Genomic DNA, 18,667 nt, shown 5'->3' with positions numbered 1-18,667 from the left:
AAAATCTAAAATCATGTTTTGGACCGTTTTCAGGGTCATCTCTAATACATACAGTTAACTGATGTTCAATACGTACTTGTCTGATGTTAGCCAAGTCAAATCCAAAACATTCTCTATTTAACTCGGACACAAAGTGAAAGCTTCCAGGCACTGTCAGTTAAAGCACACCTATCATGGTTTTGAAACGTGCCTAATTTTGTTTTAAAGGTCTCATACAATAGATTTACATGCATCCAAGATCAAAAAACACTTTAATACACTCATAATTTAAACTGCAGCATTACCCTTTTTCCCCCCCAGTGTCACAAACGACTCGTTAAATGATCCGTTCTAAAGGATTCACTCTAAACTCCTCCTTTCAGAGAACATACTCTGCTCTGATTGGTGAGATGTCCCAGTCTGTCATGATTGGTCTACCGCTGTCAGCGAGCAGCTGATGAAGACCAGAGGCAGGGCTTTTTGTTATAATCCTACGTAGGTTAGTACAGGAAGTAAGTCTGGAATCACTAACGACTCGTTTCAGCTGTTCAGAATCGGTTCCTTCTTTTGGGAGCCAATAACTCTGTCTGTCCTGCGCTTTGATTTTTGAAACTTTGCAGATGTTTTTACATTCACAAACAGCTCTAACACGCTCCACGAAAGGTAATATCTGAAAAACCATAATAGGTGCACGTTAATATCGTTGAGGTCTAAATGGCTTAGGACTACACTTGCTATGATCACTTTAGGACTACAACTGACACAACAGTTTCCATCAGTGAACAGTGTAGAAGTCCAACAAAGACTTCATGTAAAAACTTTAATGAATTTCCTGGTAATAGTTATAATTGCACTATTTGACCACGTACTACACAGTTCCTTTATGAGGCCTTTCAAGGTTTCTTCCTCATATCGCCTCAGGGAGTTTTTCCCTTGCCACCGCCGCCTCTGGCTTGCTCATTAGTGATATGTTTATAAATTTCTAATTTATATCCTGAATTGATGTTTCTGTAAAGCTCCTCTGTGATAATGTCCATTGTTAAAAGTGCTATACAAATAAATTTGAATTGAATTGAATTAAACACGGGCGCTAATCAGTCAGTAGTAATTGTAGACTACTCTTTTGGTGTACGTTTTAATGATGAGTCCTACTAGCATACTCTGATGTTAAATCTTCACATTCTGCATCGTAAAATAAAAATACAGTGGTTAGGGAATCTGCAGGAATAGTTATTAATTGAGAAAGCTCCAGTGTCCTGACAGAATTAAAACCCTTCATGTAGCAGATGTCTCTACTGCTGAGTCCGAGAGTCCGTAAATATTGCTCCATCATCAGGACGAGAACACGGTGCTCTTTTTTACTCTCGCTGTCAAATTTTGCATGAACTGCACAAAAAAAAAAAAAAACTGGATTATAAACTAGAGTTCCAATGAGCAGCACAGATAGTACTAATAGTACTAATTTATGGTAGTAATATGGTCTTTAAGGATCAGAGGCTGTTCCGAGAATATTTGGTAGAAGTAAAAACTAAAAAAATTATGGAAGTTATAACCTTGCTCTAAAACTCACCTTTTTAACACACACACACACATACACACACACACACACACACACAACGAATCAATCGCTAAAATGTTCGCCTGCCACTGGAGCCAAACTATCGGTCACTATGGTGATACAAAACAAAACCAAATCTTTTATCAGATGAACTTTATAATCGAAACGGCTGCAAGGAGAAATTCTGGAGAGCTTTCTGTCTGACCTTAACCTTTTTTCCATGAGCCTCCATGTAAACGTCTAAAAATCCGACAGTCAGACTTTTCTCTCCGCGCCGTGTTCGTACACCTGTTAAGTGTAAATGCTTTTTGAGAACAAACTGCCCTGTGGAAGTGACTTGCACCACACTGGCTCAGGTTTACCACGCTAACGCTTCTCAATGAGGGGATGCTAATGTTCAAGTAGCTTTTACATGCGTCACTGATGACATATTTTTGAAATACGGCTCGAGCATTTTAAAAATGTAAAGTTTTTCATTTCAGAGAAAAATCTCATCAATAGATGTTAATTCCAGTTCCGCTGAAAGACGCCCCACCGAGCTCTACGTTCATAACCTCGTCGATTTATCCATTTATCAAATGGTCGTCATCTTCGTTTGTCATCGTCGTCTCTTCACTCTCTGTTCACGCCAACATTGGTGAGGAAATAATCGCCGATTCCTTCAGTCAGTTCTGTTCTGTACACAAAACCTCTGGTCTTTTATTTATTTACTCATTATTTCATGTAAACATGTTAAAACTTTGCCCTCCGTCATCTGTACAGAGTGTGTAAGTACTCTTCTTTGGTTTGATGACGCTGGTGACCGAGTAAAAGAGCGAAAGCTTACCTTAAAGCAACAGCATTCGATACGTTCGATTCTGCTATTGCAGTCAGTACAACTGATCTTGCAAATGGTCACGATAAAACTGTTCACCTGGCTGCTCGTGTGAAGATGTAACCTTTAAGAAGTAAACCTTGAACTTGCATACAGCTAGTCCACTACTAGAATCTGAAATACTTACCAAATATTTAACTTTGCTGTTAAGCGCAACTTCCATGTATAAAAAGTGGTACGCTTTAAAAATCTAAACATGTAAAAATAATAATAATAATTCAATCTGCTACTCGGGCGAGAACTTCGTACCTCGGTGAGGTCGAACACCACCAGCAGTGCTTCTGTAAAACAGCTGCTTTGCATCAATGTCAATACGCCCTTGCTATGTTGTTCATCCTGTTAATTTTTAATCCCTAATTCAAAAGTCACGGGACATATTAAGGTGTGCAGAGCGGGCACTATGACTTGATAAGCTTTTTCAGCCATTAACTTGTCGCTGCCACTCAGAGATAACTCTTAAGCACTGTGACTTTGTCAGGATTTTGATTATTATTTATAATAACAACAGCGTTGCATTTTACAAACTGCTACATTACTGATAACGCTGAACACACCACTATAAAGCAGGGCTGCGGGATATTCACGAAAAATGCGAATAACTTATTAAATAATGCGATACAATAATGCTATAAGTGTGTAAAATCTATTTAAATTACCTTTAAATGACCGATTTAAAAACCGAAAATCACATAACCAACATCCATGTTTCGGAAAGCATTCCCTGCTATCTGCGTCGTCCTAAGACTTTTGACTTTTCGTAACTTTTTGAAGTATTGAAATCATTCAGTTATCGCGAACCCTTGCGACATGCATATCGCGATATTTCGATAACTTCAATATATTGCGCAGCCTTACAATAAAGGATGGCCAAGTCACCGGAGTGATCTGCTGTTCTTTCAAAACCATGTTCAGAATTGAAGATTTCCTTTCCGCAAAAGGACGCACGCAAAAACTCGGCAGTAAAAAGAAACCCTTTCCAAAACACGTCGTTTCAGTTCAACTTGTTTCAACACAAATAGACAGAATGCTAACAAACCAGACATAACAAATTCATTACATAAACTCATGTGACTCGTGTGTGTCTCAAGTTTCTCTGCAAGCTTGCTTCGCTGTCCGACGTTCGAGAATGTCTTTGGATGTGCGAAATTCACGGCACCTTTTTTTAATGAGCGCTCTCGCTGACGCCGCTCTGCATGCTACGGTTATCCGACTGTATTAAAGATACCGTTTAAAAGCCCTATTCGGGTTGGATTAGTTTATCACTGGGATGTCTAATTATTTATTTTTTTTATACGTCTCTTTAGTGATAAAACTCTTGCATCTGGACAGCAATACAAATGATCACGGGGGGAGCGAGTTTCTAGCAGGTTGCATTTTGGACGAACCTGGATGTTTGCGTCACACGGACGTATGATCACGTTCACTTCACAACATGGTGTCCAAGCGGTCAAAGAGGCACTCGAGTAGAGAAGAGGCTCTCAGTTTGCAGCGATCCAAAGTTCCACCAGAAATTAGATTTTTTAGATTTATTTTTGTTAATTAAGCACAAGGTATACGAGATGGTGGTCAAGACACTGGACTTCTGCCTGGAAGGTTGCGAGTTCAAATCCCAGCATCACCAAGCTGCCAACACTGGGCCTCTGAGCAAGGCCCTTAACCCTCAACTGCTCAGTTGTATAAATGAGATAAATGTAAGCCGCTCTGCATAAGGGTGTCTGCCAAATGCTGTAAATGTAAATGAGAAGCATCCATTTTTCCTTCTGTAAGTCAGGAAGTGGTTAATATCTGTTGGAGCCACTGACTTAATAAGGCAAGTTGCAGCAGTCAAACATCTTTTTTTTTCCACCACAAGGTGACACCTGTATAGAAAATCACGGACATGTGTATCCGGACTAAAATTATCAGACAAGTGCCAAGTTTGGAGAAAAACAGTAGGTAATTTGACAAACAGGAAGTCATTTTCTCAGGGGAGGACGCAGAAAAACATCGACTGCACATGTTTTCCACAGATTTGGGCCAAGACATGTCTTGTGACATCATCACAATGGGCATTCAGCCAAAGCCTCCTTCGATTCACATGCATCGAACATGAGTACAGCTAGAAGGTCTCGTTTACCAACCAACATCACTGTGAAAGAGCGTGCAGAACAACCGTGTAAGTGCAATTTCGCCAATTCAAGTAGTTTTTAAATTTTTTTTTTTTTTTTTTAAATAAGCCAAGCATTGTTGGCCGAAACTATCACGAAAAAAAAAACTCTGCGAAATCCTGTATGGCTGACTACAATCAATAAATGAAAACTTTTTTCTTTTTCAATGAAATGAAACTTTCAAACCGTAATGTTGAAAGAGCTCTGCCCTGAAGACTGTCATGTGGTGGAAAACCTTATGAACAACTTTATCTCTTCCAAAAAACTTGAAATAAGAGTCTCCTTATCCCAGAAAGCTTCACCATATCAGTAGTTATATCTTTTTACATGCATGTCCTTGTGAATGATTCAACACGGTTCATAATTGAGCAGCGCTGTGGTATAAACAGAGAGAACTGTTGTGATAAACACACGCTTGTGTGAACAGGTAATCTACTCAGCAGTCAGTGTAACTGGAGCAGCATGAGCGGTAGCTGAGCGCAGTCCTAACGAAACGGTTAGAGATCAAAACTAACTCATTTCAATTACAGCACAGTTTTATGTCAGGAGTTTTAATAACACATAACTATGCACCCATCTTTATTCTGAAACCCGACCGAACATAATAAATTGAATTTCGACCAAAATGACAAAGTTTTGTTTTTCGTTACCTACATTCATGCCTTTACTTTAAAGCCACTGGATGTAAGATTTGGCAATTTGTGTTCTGTCTAGGAAGAAAAACGCTAATGCGCAGTTGCTCAAGAGAATTCAATTCTGTGTCCCAAAGCACAGACTGCGCACTGAATTCTTCCGTTTTTGCGATAAGTTGAAGACATTTGGGTTTGAGATCATAAAATTTATATATGAGACAATAAATCAGAATTTATTCATTTAGAACAGGGACTGTAAATATCATGATTCGTATCGTGCATCATACACCTGCCTTCAAGAACCGTGATAGAGTTTTACTATATCGTCTACCCTTAACTGTAGTGTAATTCTCATCTTTTACCAGATGTTTCATTTCAACATAATGTCTGTATTTTATCATCGCTGGCCTAACAGCCCTAAAACATCAGTATAGTCATGTTATTTGCCCTTAAAACCCTATTCTGCTGACTAACACAGTCCAATCCTGCATGCTGCATGAAAAGCAAGGGCAGAAAATTCTGTCCGAGTTCATTAGAAACGGATTACCATTATACCCATGATGCTCCTGGATTGTAGGGCTCAGGTGTTAGCCTGTTAGCTAGTAGTTTTGTGTTACACTGGCTGTTAGGTGGCTGGGCTGTTTCCTCTGACAAGGCTGGCTCTGTTCCCTCTTGGCTAACGATGACCCATTTAGAAGGAGCTCTACCGGTAACAAGAGAACACTAGGAGTGCTGTAGATCTTCTCATCTCTGTCGCTGATACACACACATACACACACACACGCACAAAGTATGCTGAAACTCACAACGTTATAAAGCAGACACACACTATTAACTCATAGAAAAAATATGCAGCAATGTCAAACTCTCAGCACGGTTTCCTCACATTAGACACTCACTTTACATATTTTAATGAGCTGCGCATTTGCCGACAAATTGTTTGTGATGCCTTTGATGTTTTAGATTTATCAGACACACACGCACATGATTTCAGTGACTTTCAGTGTTTCTGGCGCCAGACAGGCTGGTTTGAGTATTTCAGAAGCGGACGATCCTCTGGGATTTGCTTCAGCATTCCTTATGCTTCAGCGTTCCCCGCGCTTCAGTCTCTTGAGTTTACGCAGAATGGTGCGAAAAACAAAAAACATCCCGTGAGCGGTGGTTCGGTGGATGAAAAGGTTGCCTTGATTATGAGAGAGGTCACAGGAGAATGAACAGACTGGTTTAAGCTGAGAGAGAACTCAAATAACCGCTCTTTACAAGCGTGGTGAGCAGAAAAGCATCTCAGAATGCACCAAACCTTAATGCAGATGGGGAGAAAACCACGTTGGGTTCCACTCCAGAACCAGAAGTTACAGCAGGCATGGGGTCAACAACACTGGAAAACATTGTCTGGCCTTGTTCTAACATTCAATTGTCAACAGTTGACAATAGTCCAAATAATGAAAATGGTACAAACATATCTGCTCATCGGTGGGGGCAACCATGATGGTCCCTTTCCACTGATGGATGGTGTAGAGCAAGGCAATTCAATTAAGCCTTCAAGCCAGTTCTTGAGTCTTTTTTTCTGGCCCTGACTGGTTTTTAACCAGCTTACTGAAGATTTTGTATGCGTTAGGCTTTTCACAAGTGTTGATTGCTCACCTCCTGTTTATTTTCTATAAACACAAGTGACACAAGTGGAGCAGCAGGCAGTGGGACAAGTGATCTTGACCTAATGGTACATGGTTACAGTAAACTCAACATCTGAAATCCATTGCCTGTTCAATTTTAATTGATTTGGGTTCTTTGCATTATTCTAAAGCTAAAAATTACAAGACAATGTTTCCCAAACTGCCAGTGCGCTATATGTATGAAGCAGCTGAACTGTGTGGTAAAAGATTCAAATAACGCGCTTCTCAAGGTTAAAAATTTGGCCAAGATCATCGGCCTACACGTCCTGCTTTGCTAACAAACTTAAACTAGCAACCAAACAGGCTTTCTGAGTTTCAGAACGGCATTTCAGAGGAGCAAAGCCCAGCAGCTCAACAAAGACACTGTACAAAAGCAAAGCTTCTGAGATTCCCTCCCATCTCCACTATGACTGGTTGGTAGAGACCATTAATATAACTACATTTCTCATAAAAGAAGAAATCCATTTCTTCACATATCCCAGCTTGTTAGGAAGTTGGGGTCAGAGCGCAGGGTCGGCCATGATACAGAGCCCCTGGATCAGAGTGTACAGAGTGTACAGAGCACCCTAACAGTGGCAGCTTGGCATGCTGGGGCTTCAGATCAGTAACCCAGAGCCTTAACCGTTGAGCCGGTGAGATAGAAGCATCACTTCTTAAATATTTGACTTAATGAGTAGCAGAAACAATGCTACATCGTTAAAGTTTCCTAAAGTACTTTTTTTTTTTTCGAACCGATAGATGAACATAGAAAATGAAACGATGTAGTATCCATCTCTGCTGCACGTTCATTAAAACGGTCAGTCGATTGGAGCCACTTTTCCCTTTTAAGTCAGGGTAATGGAGCTGTTTATACAGAATAAGTGTTTAGGGACTGGCTACATTTTAAAATTAGGTTGCTCTATGTTTAATTCATAGTAAGGGACAGGCGTTTAGCTTTAATCATGCGTTGAGAAAAAAGTTCAAAAGCGTCGCAACATGCATGCACATAAACATTTTTCATCAGAGGATGTGACTTTATATCACCTTCCTCAGGCACCACAAAAACAGCAACATCCTGATCAGTCAGAGCGAACCATCGTTTTAATTAAGAGGACTAGAATAAAATGTGCGCTTTTATAAACCAGGCCTTGCTGTTTACTACCCGCCCCCTTGTTTGACTGACAGCTAAGATCCTCCTACTCTTTTGAAAGACTATGAACTTTCCGAAGTTCGTTTCGGTCGGCTTTTGGGATGGATGTACACTTTCTAGACTCTATCTAGACATAATCAAGGCGCACTGATAATGTGCTTAATCGTTTCCAGATAATAATTAAACTCACCATGGATGACGATAGCTCATGAGTGTGACCTCACTGCTATTGCTGAATCAGAAAAAAGGGGCATTTTTCTCACTGCATAAGAAATTCAGTATGTGTATGTAAATATAGTGTAATATGTAAAATAGTCCTATCTATGCAGTCATTTGAATATGGAAATTGCTTTGCGTCTGTTTATGTGCACTCACATGGCTGTGAATACAACGTTCTCATGCGTCATAATGCAGTTGTGTTGTATAGTTTAACAATTCTTAGAAGTTGTACGAATAATGCGCTTCCTATTATCTATTAACGACAAACGATCAGTTCACTCTGAACAACGTATCCATATTTGGTTACATCCCTAAAATGCAAAACATCATGGTTAAAGACAAATCTTGCTTGAAGTAAAGGGATGGGCGATTTGATCTCTTTCTTCCACTTTGGTTTTTGTTTTTATTTATGCGAGTACGTGCAAAGAGACTTCTGTGGGAAAATCTCATAATAACGTTTTCTTCAGCCAACTTGTGTGTTTTTAAAAAGCTCAATTAATACTGTTATCACATCGGAAAAGTTTCAAACCATAACGGCCCTAATACGAACGCTCATTTAAGACAGGTTATCCTGATAAAATAAACTAGCACCTCGGTGTTTACACACAGAAATCATTGCTTCGAGTCCTCTTTCTACACACGAGTGACTTCGTGAACTTGTCGATCCTTTCCTAATTCACAGTCCGCGAGGATAGTCACGCTGTTAGATCCCAAGCCTGTTCGCTGAAAGCGCGTGTTTCACTTCATTGTTATTCTTTTGTGTTTTTGGATGAACTCCTATCACGCACTGCACGTTCAGATCCGTGTCTCAAGTGCCAATGATCAGATAATTAGCATTCAGTATTTAGCTCCTTTACACTTGAAGGCTCAATTATTTTTTACTTAATATGACTGAGGCTCTCCTGAGAGCGAGGAGCGAGATGCGGAGGAGGAGGTGGAGGAGGAGGAAAAGGAGGGAAGGAGAAGAAAAGGCGAGGCTGTGTCTCAGCTGGAGAGTCTGACGAGATGCAAAAAGGAAGTTGATGAAATCCGGTTAGCAAAGCCCGATTCTTGAACTCCCAAAGAACATTTACGTGCCTTGTCTTTTATGTTTAAAATTGTAGTCATAATTGTGTTTGTAGATTAACAGAAGGTATAAACATTAGCTGTAAGAAACCGTGACAGGCTTCATGCATAACCTCCCAGCTAGCATCAGTTAAGTAGTTAGTTAGATAGATCAGGGCAGATAGAGTGACATATTCTTATAGTTAATAGCAATGTTGTTATAGTCAGTTAGCCAGTTAGACTGGTAACGTTAACTGAAATGGGTTTCATCCAAACATCAATAACTCAAAAACAAAAAAGCAGAACATTCAGGAATAAAATGCTCTATTGTTCCAAAAAATATCACTCTTGCATAAACCAAATACTACCTTACTGAATCATGTCCCATAATAGTACACCAAATGTCAGGGTCAACCAATATGACAAGAGTATATTGATATTGTGATAAATTAAGTCACAAAACACTTTCCTGAACTATCGCAGGCACTGTTCCCTCTAATTTTACTTCTAACTGAGCAAAACCTGTTTCAGTACCCTATGAACTATACAGATCGCAGCGGCACTGGTTCGTATTAGCCAGCTATCCTTGGAAGACAACTCTCGGCAGCTGATGTCAGATGGCTTGCTAAGCTCACAGCTAATGCAGGCGGGTACACAGCTGTATGATAGTCTACTCGATATATAGTAAATCATGCATTGTAGCTTGCGAAAAAAATGTAACATTTCTTCTTGAGATCCCAATCATGATAGGTCTCAAGAGAAATGTCATAGCGCAAGCGGTTCTCGTCGATCACGTCCATGATTCCGGTTGATTGCAAGATTTTCTCTATTAGCAGAACAAACAAACATTACTAAAAAAAATTCAGCGCTCATACGTCGCTAAGTATTATTCCCCCGAATTACCGGTAGCCTGTAAACCACTCAGGTTGGAGAATAATACATCTCATACACAGCGAGCGATGACATCACCAATTTGTACCAAGTAGTAAAACCATTCAGAAGCCTGTGCATTAACTCGCTGAGGGCTAATCCTGTTTAAAAAGCCTAGCTGTGTTTGTATCATGTACGATGTAAAGCTACCAAGCAATTCTGAATAAAACAAACATTGCACGTACACTGTTCTACAAATAACACCTCGATGCTCTATCCAAATAAATATGTCATTTCTTTTAAATGCAATATAATTATATTGTATTCTGCGACATAAACTACGTTATATAATTACTTGTTAAGCATTTCGGTCATTATTATCACCAATTTTGAAGCCTCAAAATGAAGCCCCAGATTAATAACAAATAATAAATAATAATATCTTGGCAGATGATGGATCATGTGCAACACAGCGCAACATGCTGGAGATCAAATCATCACTAATGAGCTTTAATTTAATTACAGAGCAGCAGGCACAGAGCAGAGATTGCAGAGGAAGATGTTTGTCAACGTTTCCATTACAGACAGAAGTCTTGGGTCTGAAGAGACATCTCTGAAATGTCAGCCACGGTGAATATCCCTTTATCTCCACAACAGTTATTGCACTTATTACTTTCTTAAAGCTTTCTTAAAACACACACATTACTACTTATATTTATACACCAACATATCTCTTTACTCATTGAACAAAATACTGTTTACTACTTTTTATACCATAGCGCTGTTGAATGCTCAAATCTGATTGGTCAGAAAGTGTTGATTTCAATTAATTTTCTAGAAAGGCAGCTCCCACAGTCGTGTAATTCAGCTATCACTCAAATCCCAGATGTATATTAATGCACTCCTTCGAATATTACATCATTATACGTTTTCTGTGTGGAAATGTTTTTAGTATTTTTAGAAGAAGTCTCCAGCGTCATATTAACTTCAAGAGAGAGGGGAAAAAAAGACGGGATGTTGAGAGAGACATTGTTTATAGCTGTTATAGCAGAAGCGTTATAACTGGTTTCTTTTTGGAAATATCACAACATTAAATGTAACCATGAATGGATAAAAAAAAACACATTCTTTAATTAATATAAAAATTTAAATGGTTGTCAAATTGCTGTGGCATAAGAGGAATAAAACACTTCAGTACGTGCTGTTCCGGGTTATAACAGCATCAGACCACTCTGCTGTTTATTACATTCAGATAGTGTCTCGACTCCTCGCAGGTAGGAGGAGCTGGATCAGGTCTGACTCCACCCCCTGGTCTTTTGTTTCGACTCCTCACAGTTAGGAGGAGCTGGATCAGGTCTGACTCCACCCCCTGGACTTTTGGTTGTGCAGTAAGGCATACTTGTGTGTATCCACAGCATGCTCTGTCTCTTTACGCATAACAACAAGTGTGCTCAAACAGTAGTATGACTAGATGTGATTAAAATATCTGCAAGACATCAACCCCTGATCCGGTCTGCTGTTTCGTTTTAGTCATGCCCTTCATCATTCAGAAACATTTACATGCTGTCTGACACTGCGGTTCTTAGCTATAGTGACCAAAGTTTTGTAACCACTGATGTGACTTCGTCTCAGTACGGGAAGTAAGACGTTTGAAGCGCAACTTCCAGTGAGAGCTGTGATCAGCAAAAGACACCTATTAACACGTTGGTTACTTCAGAGTTATTTAAGAAATTACCGTTACTGCTTCAAAGTTTCCAATATATATATATATATATATATATATATATATATATATATATATATATATATATATATAAAAACTCTGAAGTGTATGCCAAGCCAGTCGTCAGCAAAAAATTTTCAAATGAATGTAAACCTCAAACACTGTAGCTAAGCAGACACTGATTTCATGAAAAGCTCGCCTCAATTAGCATACACCAAATGTTTTTTACTTCACTGCACTGCTCACAAGCTCATTTATGCTTCAGTCCTGGTGAAAAGAAAAAAAAAACAGATGAAGATGCAATATTTCAAGATCTCTCCTATCTTATCCACACCATCAGCACCTTTCTTTACTAAATGAGCCGACAGGCATGACATCGTCAAACCTGTAACAAAAGTCGCTTTTGTGCCAATCCTCGACTTATGGCCGCTCGCTCTCACATCTCCCTCGCTAACTCCAAGACTACTGAGAGCACTCGATCGGCTGTTCTGATAGACGTGGAATTCGGGTCTTCCTTCTTTCTCCAACGGCATGTCCAGGAAAAGTGATCTGGTCTGTTCGGTGAAGCCAGGTGCCGGCAGGAACTCGATCCTTTCCATCTGCCGTATGTGTGTGTGTCTCTCCCTGTGCCTGCTCGGCCAAAGCGAGATCGCAGAATAGCGTTATTGTTCCACGGCCGCTCGCAGAACCACAGCCATGCAAGACCTCACACACGGCGTATTAAAAAAAAAAAAACCTCAAATGCACACAAAGAGCTTACACACACAATGTATACACTAACAATTTTGGAGATCTGCAGATTTGCTGTATTTAATCATTTCATTATGCACACAATCTCATAGCACACACTTACCAAGTGATTCCGCTATTCACAGTTAAACACGCACACACACACACACAGAGGAATAATATTTGAGGATCTCCATCAGAGTCCTGGTGTTACAGCAAGCAGCAAGGAGTGCTTTTAGGACCCTTTTTTGTGGAATATGAGTCCTTCGCTTTATAGGCCGGGGGCTGGACTTCAAAACAGTGGTGTCATGAAACACTTGACCCTTGAGATTTTGATTATTACACTGGTGGAATGTTTATACTTAAAAAAATAAAATAAAATAAAAAAAAGAGACGTCTTCTCCGATGCTCCATTTGCATCCAAGTCATACTTTATGAATCAATTCCCTCAAAACAGCACACACAAGGTTTGAAAGCATCCTCCCAAAGCACACAAGTGCATTCCTGGTCCCATTTATGCTTTGCCAAAGAATCAAATAACAAGCAGTAACTAACGTAAATATGCTGAGCTACTTACTTGCATTAAAGCTCACATATTATGGTCTTGAAACGTGCCTAATTTTGTTTTAAAGGTCTCATACAATAGATTTACATGCATCCAAGGTCAAAAAACACTTTAATCTGCTCATAATTTAAACTGCAGCATTACCTTTTTTCCTCCAGTGTCACAAACGACTCATTAAATGATCCGTTCTAAACGATTCACTCTATACTCCTCCTTTCAGAGAGCATACCCTGCTCTGATTGGTCATATGTCCGAGTCTGCTCTGATTGGTCTACCGCTGTCAGCGAGCAACCTATGTAGGTTTGTACAAGAAGTAAGTCTGGAATCACTAACAACTCGTTTCAGCTGTCCGGAATCGGTTCCTTCTTTTGGGAGTCAGTGACTCTGTTTGTCGCGCGCTTTGATTTTTGACATTTTGCAGACATTTTTACATTCACAAACAGCAATATAACACAAATGAAATGTTTTCTTTCATGATTGACAACAGGAATATGGGTGTAATCCTCAGGTTTCCATACAATACGATACCATTTCGCTTTTGATATAAGATTTGATAAGATTTGATATACCTCAGAATCTACAATACCGTATGACGCAGTAGCATTAGATTTAGATCGATATACGACCAACTTTCTTCTGAATCGAGGGTAGGCCTAATGTTAATTTGTGAATGATGGCGTAAGACATCATTCGGACAAACGGACAAATCTCCCTGCAGGGCTATTTACACATCAGTTTTAAAATATGAATGATGAATAAGAATAAGAATAAGAATAATAAGAATAATAATCCATCTTATGAACAACTGTAATTGATAATAATCTACAGGGAGTCTAAAAAGTCTCCATACATGGGGGAAATTAACATTTTATAGCAAAATGTCTTCCAAAATTTCCATATTTCATTTATTTATTTATTTATTTTTCAGAGCCTTTAAGAACGCCTTTGACAAAAGAAGAACATATTGAAATCATTCTCATGGCTGGATCAGGAAGCTGTCGCAAGGTTGCGATGGACTTTAACAGGAAACATGGCAAGCACCTCTCACACACACACACACACACATACACAGTATGCCAAACGTGGTGCTGGTGAACATACTCCCTCATGTACAGTGAGGGAAAAAAGTATTTGATCCCCTGCTGATTTTGTACGTTTGCTCACTGACAAAGAAATGATCAGTCTATAATTTTAATGGTAGATTTATTTGAACAGTGAGAGACAGAATAACAACAAGAAAATCCAGAAAACCGCATGTCAAAAATGTTATAAATTGATTTGCATTTTAATGAGGGAAATAAGTATTTGACCCCTCTGCAAAACATGACTTAGTACTTGATGGCAAAACCCTTGTTGGCAATCACAGAGGTCAGACGTTTCTTGTAGTTGGCCACCAGGTTTGCACACATCTCAGGAGGGATTTTGTCCCACTCCTCTTTGCAGATCTTCTCCAAGTCATTAAGGTTTCGAGGCTGATGTTTGGCAACTCGAACCTTCAGCTCCCTCCACAGATTTTCTATGGGATTAAGGTCTGGAGACTGGCTAGGCCACTCCAGGACCTTAATGTGCTTCTTCTTGAGCCACTCCTTTGTTGCCTTGGCCGTGTGTTTTGGGTCATTGTCATGCTGGAATACCCATCCACGACCCATTTTCAATGCCCTGGCTGAGGGAAGGAGGTTGTCACCCAAGATTTGACGGTACATGGCCCCGTCCATCGTCCCTTTGATGCGGTGAAGTTGTCCTGTCCCCTTAGCAGAAAAACACCCCCAAAGCATAATGTTTCCACCTCCATGTTTGACGGTGGGGATGGTGTTCTTGGGGTCATAGGCAGCATTCCTCCTCCTCCAAACACGGCGAGTTGAGTTGATGCCAAAGAGCTCCATTTTGGTCTCATCTGACCACAACACTTTCACCCAGTTGTCCTCTGAATCATTCAGATGTTCATTGGCAAACTTCAGACGGGCATGTATATGTGCTTTCTTGAGCAGCGGACCTTGCGGGCGCTGCAGGATTTCAGTCCTTCACGGCGTAGTGTGTTACCAATTGTTTTCTTGGTGACTATGGTCCCAGCTGCCTTGAGATCATTGACAAGATCCTCCCGTGTAGTTCTGGGCTGATTCCTCACTGTTCTCATGATCATTGCAACTCCACGAGGTGAGATCTTGCATGGAGCCCCAGACCGAGGGAGATTGACAGTTCTTTTGTGTTTCTTCCATTTGCGAATAATCGCACCAACTGTTGTCACCTTCTCACCAAGCTGCTTGGCAATGGTCCAAGCCCATTCCAGACTTGTGTAGGTCTACAATCTTGTCCCTGACATCCTTGGAGAGCTCTTTGGTCTTGGCCATGGTAGAGAGTTTGGAATCTGATTGATTGACTGCTTCTGTGGACAGGTGTCTTTTATACAGGTAACAAGCTGAGATTAGGAGCACTCCCTTTAAGAGTGTGCTCCTAATCTCAGCTCGTTACCTATATAAAAGACACCTGGGAGCCAGAAATCTTTCTGATTGAGAGGGGGTCAAATACTTATTTCCCTCATTAAAATGCAAATCAATTTATAACATTTTTGACATGCGGTTTTCTGGATTTTCTTGTTGTTATTCTGTCTCTCACTGTTCAAATAAATCTACCATTAAAATTATAGACTGATCATTTCTTTGTCAGTGGGCAAACGTACAAAATCAGCAGGGGATCAAATACTTTTTTCCCTCACTGTATGGAGACTTTTGGGACACGCACCAATGCTGCTATGTCTCTAATAAGGCGTAAAGGAGTTTTTTCCCTCTACGTGTTGGATGAGTGAAGTAAAGAAACACGGACGGCTGTTATATCAACAGCCTACAAAAAAAACAATAACAGATAAATAATGGAAGCCTCACTCTCTCGTTTTTTTTAGCAATATTAAACAAAACAAATGGCATCCTCTCCTGATTTGTCCAGATCAGATCCCGGCTGTTGTCCTCCAGACAGCTGACTGCACGCTCTAATCTCCTAATGGGCATGCAAGTCATTACTGAGCTGCAAGAGGATCTTCCGACCGCACGATCAATCATCAAGCGCCATACTGGATCTTCAAAAAAGATTCAGCCGAGCTTCAAGTGTAATCAGATACAGAGCCGTGGCAGCTGCTGTCACATCCCTTGAGCCTGACTGACATCTTACGGACCGGCTCGGTTCGCGGTGCATCTTACGGACCGGCTCGGCTTGCAATGCAACTTACTGACCGGCTCAGCTTGCAACGCAACTTACTGATCGGCTCAGCTCGCAACGCAACTTACCGACTGGTTCGGCTCGCGGTACATTTTACGGACCGGCTCGGCTTGCAATGCAACTTACTGACTGGCTCAGCTCACGACGCAACTTACCGACTGGCTCGGCTTGCGGTACATTTTACGGACCGGCTCGGCTTGCAATGCAACTTACTGACTGGCTCAGCTCGCAACGCAACTTACCGAATGGCTCAGCTCGCGCCGCATCTTACGGACCGGCTAGGCTCACGGTGCATTTTACGAACCGGCTCGGCTTGCAATGCAACTTACTGACCGGCTCGCAACGCAACTTACCGACTGGCTCAGCTCGCAACCCAACTTACCGACTGGCTCAGCTCGCAACGTAACTTACTGACTGGCTCGGCTCGCAACGCAACTTACCGACTGGCTCAGCTCGCAACGCAACTTACTGACCGGCCCGGCTCGCGGTGAATCTTACTGACTGGCTCGGCTCGCAGTGAATCTTACTGAACGGCTTGGATCACAGTGCATCTTACTGACCAATTCGGCTCAGAGTGCATCTTACTGACCGATTCAGCTCACAGTGAATCTTACTGACCGGCTCGCAGTGAATCTTACTGACCAATTTGGCTCGCAGTGAATCTTACTGAACGATTCGGTTCATAGTGCATCTTACTGACCGGCTCGGCTCGCAATGAATCTTACTGACCAGCTCGGCTCACAGTGAATCTTACTGACTGACTCGGCTCGCAGTGAATCTTACTGACCGGCTCGGCTCACAGTGCATCTTACTGACCCACTCAGATCACAGTGCATCTTACTGACCCGCTCGGCTCACAGTGCATCTTACTGACTGATTCGGCTCAAGAGTGCATCTTACTGACCGATTTGGCTCACAGTGAATCTTACTGACCGGCTCGCAGTGAATCTTACTGACCAATTCGGCTCGCAGTGAACCTTACCGACTGATTCGGCTCATAATGCATCTTACAGACCGATTCAGTCACAGTGCATCTTACTGACCGATTAGGCTCGTAGCACATCTTACTGACCGGCTCGGCTCACAGTGCATCTTACTGACCGGCTCAGCTCATAGTGCAATGATGATGATGTCATAATTCTGAGGTTTTTTGATGTCAGTGCCTGCTTTCTCCTCATCATGCATTTGAGGGTTTATTTTTATTTATTTTTTATGAGGTCCAGTATGCTGCTGTCCTGAGAGACTCTTTTTAAAGGAAACTGTCCTTAAGTGATCTACAATCTCTTAAGGCTATTAGGAACTAACAGGAAGCTCTTTAACTGCCATCACAAGGTTAAACACTGATAACACTATTAACTTTCCACATCCTCATAACCTCATTAGATCTAAACTAAATGTCATTTCAATGTAAATAAACAGCAAATATGATGTTTGTTTACATACAAGAGCTAATAGTCCACAAGCAGTATTGTATTGAAAATTGTAAAGCTTAGGAGGAGGGCGGAAAGAGCTTATTTTCTGTTCACTAATGAAGAGTGAAGTGGTTTAGTGAAGGAAGCTGGGATTACAAGTTGCTCAGCACGGCGGGGAAAGATAAATAAATAAACTGTGGAATATAATATTGATAGAAAAGCTGTTAGTTACCTTTAAAAGGGAAGCCGTGGCACTAAGCAGCGTGGATGTGTTCTTGTCAGAAAGCTTACAGATGTTGACAAAGTGGCATTTTCCCCCCTTAGCCTCTCTCGTAATAGCTGTGCTCGCCTCCACAGTGTCCTTCACTGCGCGAGAAAAACGGGAAAAGCCGTGCCGCGGTTTCCGTTATCGCTCGGTGTGTCCGCTAATTTAAACCGCCGCGTTTCCAGCAGCCTCGGTGGGGGGGGAAAGGCGGTCAGGGCCGTTAGCCTTGCTGTGTCCCGGTGAAGATGTGGGGCTCTCGTTCTGGCGGAAGGGAAGGGGGGGGACGCGAAACCTTATAATGAGTTACGGGAAGATTTTTTGCGCAAAACTGACCAACCTTCGTGAGTACTCGAGCTCGGAAAATGGCGACGTCCAAATTCTCAACGCGCTCTCGCGCCTCTGAGCAGGACTTGTGAAATAAATGAGCCAGGCTTGAGTGCGCGTTACTCGGATTCGGCTCGAGCTGAAGAGCCGCTGCCTGCTGGAATAGGAGGAGCCGGGGGAATCTCTGTCCCCGCCCACCGACGCAACCCGGAAGAAAAATGGCAGATAACGGTTACGTCCTAAGGAGAAAGATGCAACGGACATCGACTGAGCGGCTGCACCGCCCCCCAAAGAGCAGAGCCAATAGCAGGGCT

General features: G+C 41.4%; 1 protein-coding gene across 3 annotated transcripts in view; it reads right to left on the bottom strand.

Moving 5' to 3' along the window:
- galnt1 (UDP-N-acetyl-alpha-D-galactosamine:polypeptide N-acetylgalactosaminyltransferase 1) overlaps window positions 1-18,667 on the bottom strand; it is a 136,063-nt gene extending 117,396 nt beyond the window's left edge. For 2 of the 3 annotated variants that reach the window (XM_053612096.1, XM_053612102.1), the window contains exon 1: window positions 17,997-18,468. Coding sequence is in view for 1 of the 3 variants with exons in the window: in XM_053612093.1 (XP_053468068.1) it covers window positions 18,367-18,617 (251 nt within the window). In the remaining 2 variants the exon portion in view is untranslated. Of the gene's footprint in view, window positions 1-17,996 lie in introns of all 3 variants that reach the window. The other variant, XM_053612093.1, reaches the window with a different exon arrangement.

This window comes from Ictalurus furcatus, chromosome 23 (genome assembly GCF_023375685.1).
Source record: "Ictalurus furcatus strain D&B chromosome 23, Billie_1.0, whole genome shotgun sequence".
Taxonomy (NCBI): Eukaryota; Metazoa; Chordata; class Actinopteri; order Siluriformes; family Ictaluridae; genus Ictalurus; species Ictalurus furcatus.
The sequence above is the reverse complement of the archived record's forward strand: the minus strand, read 5'-3'. Positions and strand labels throughout refer to the sequence as shown.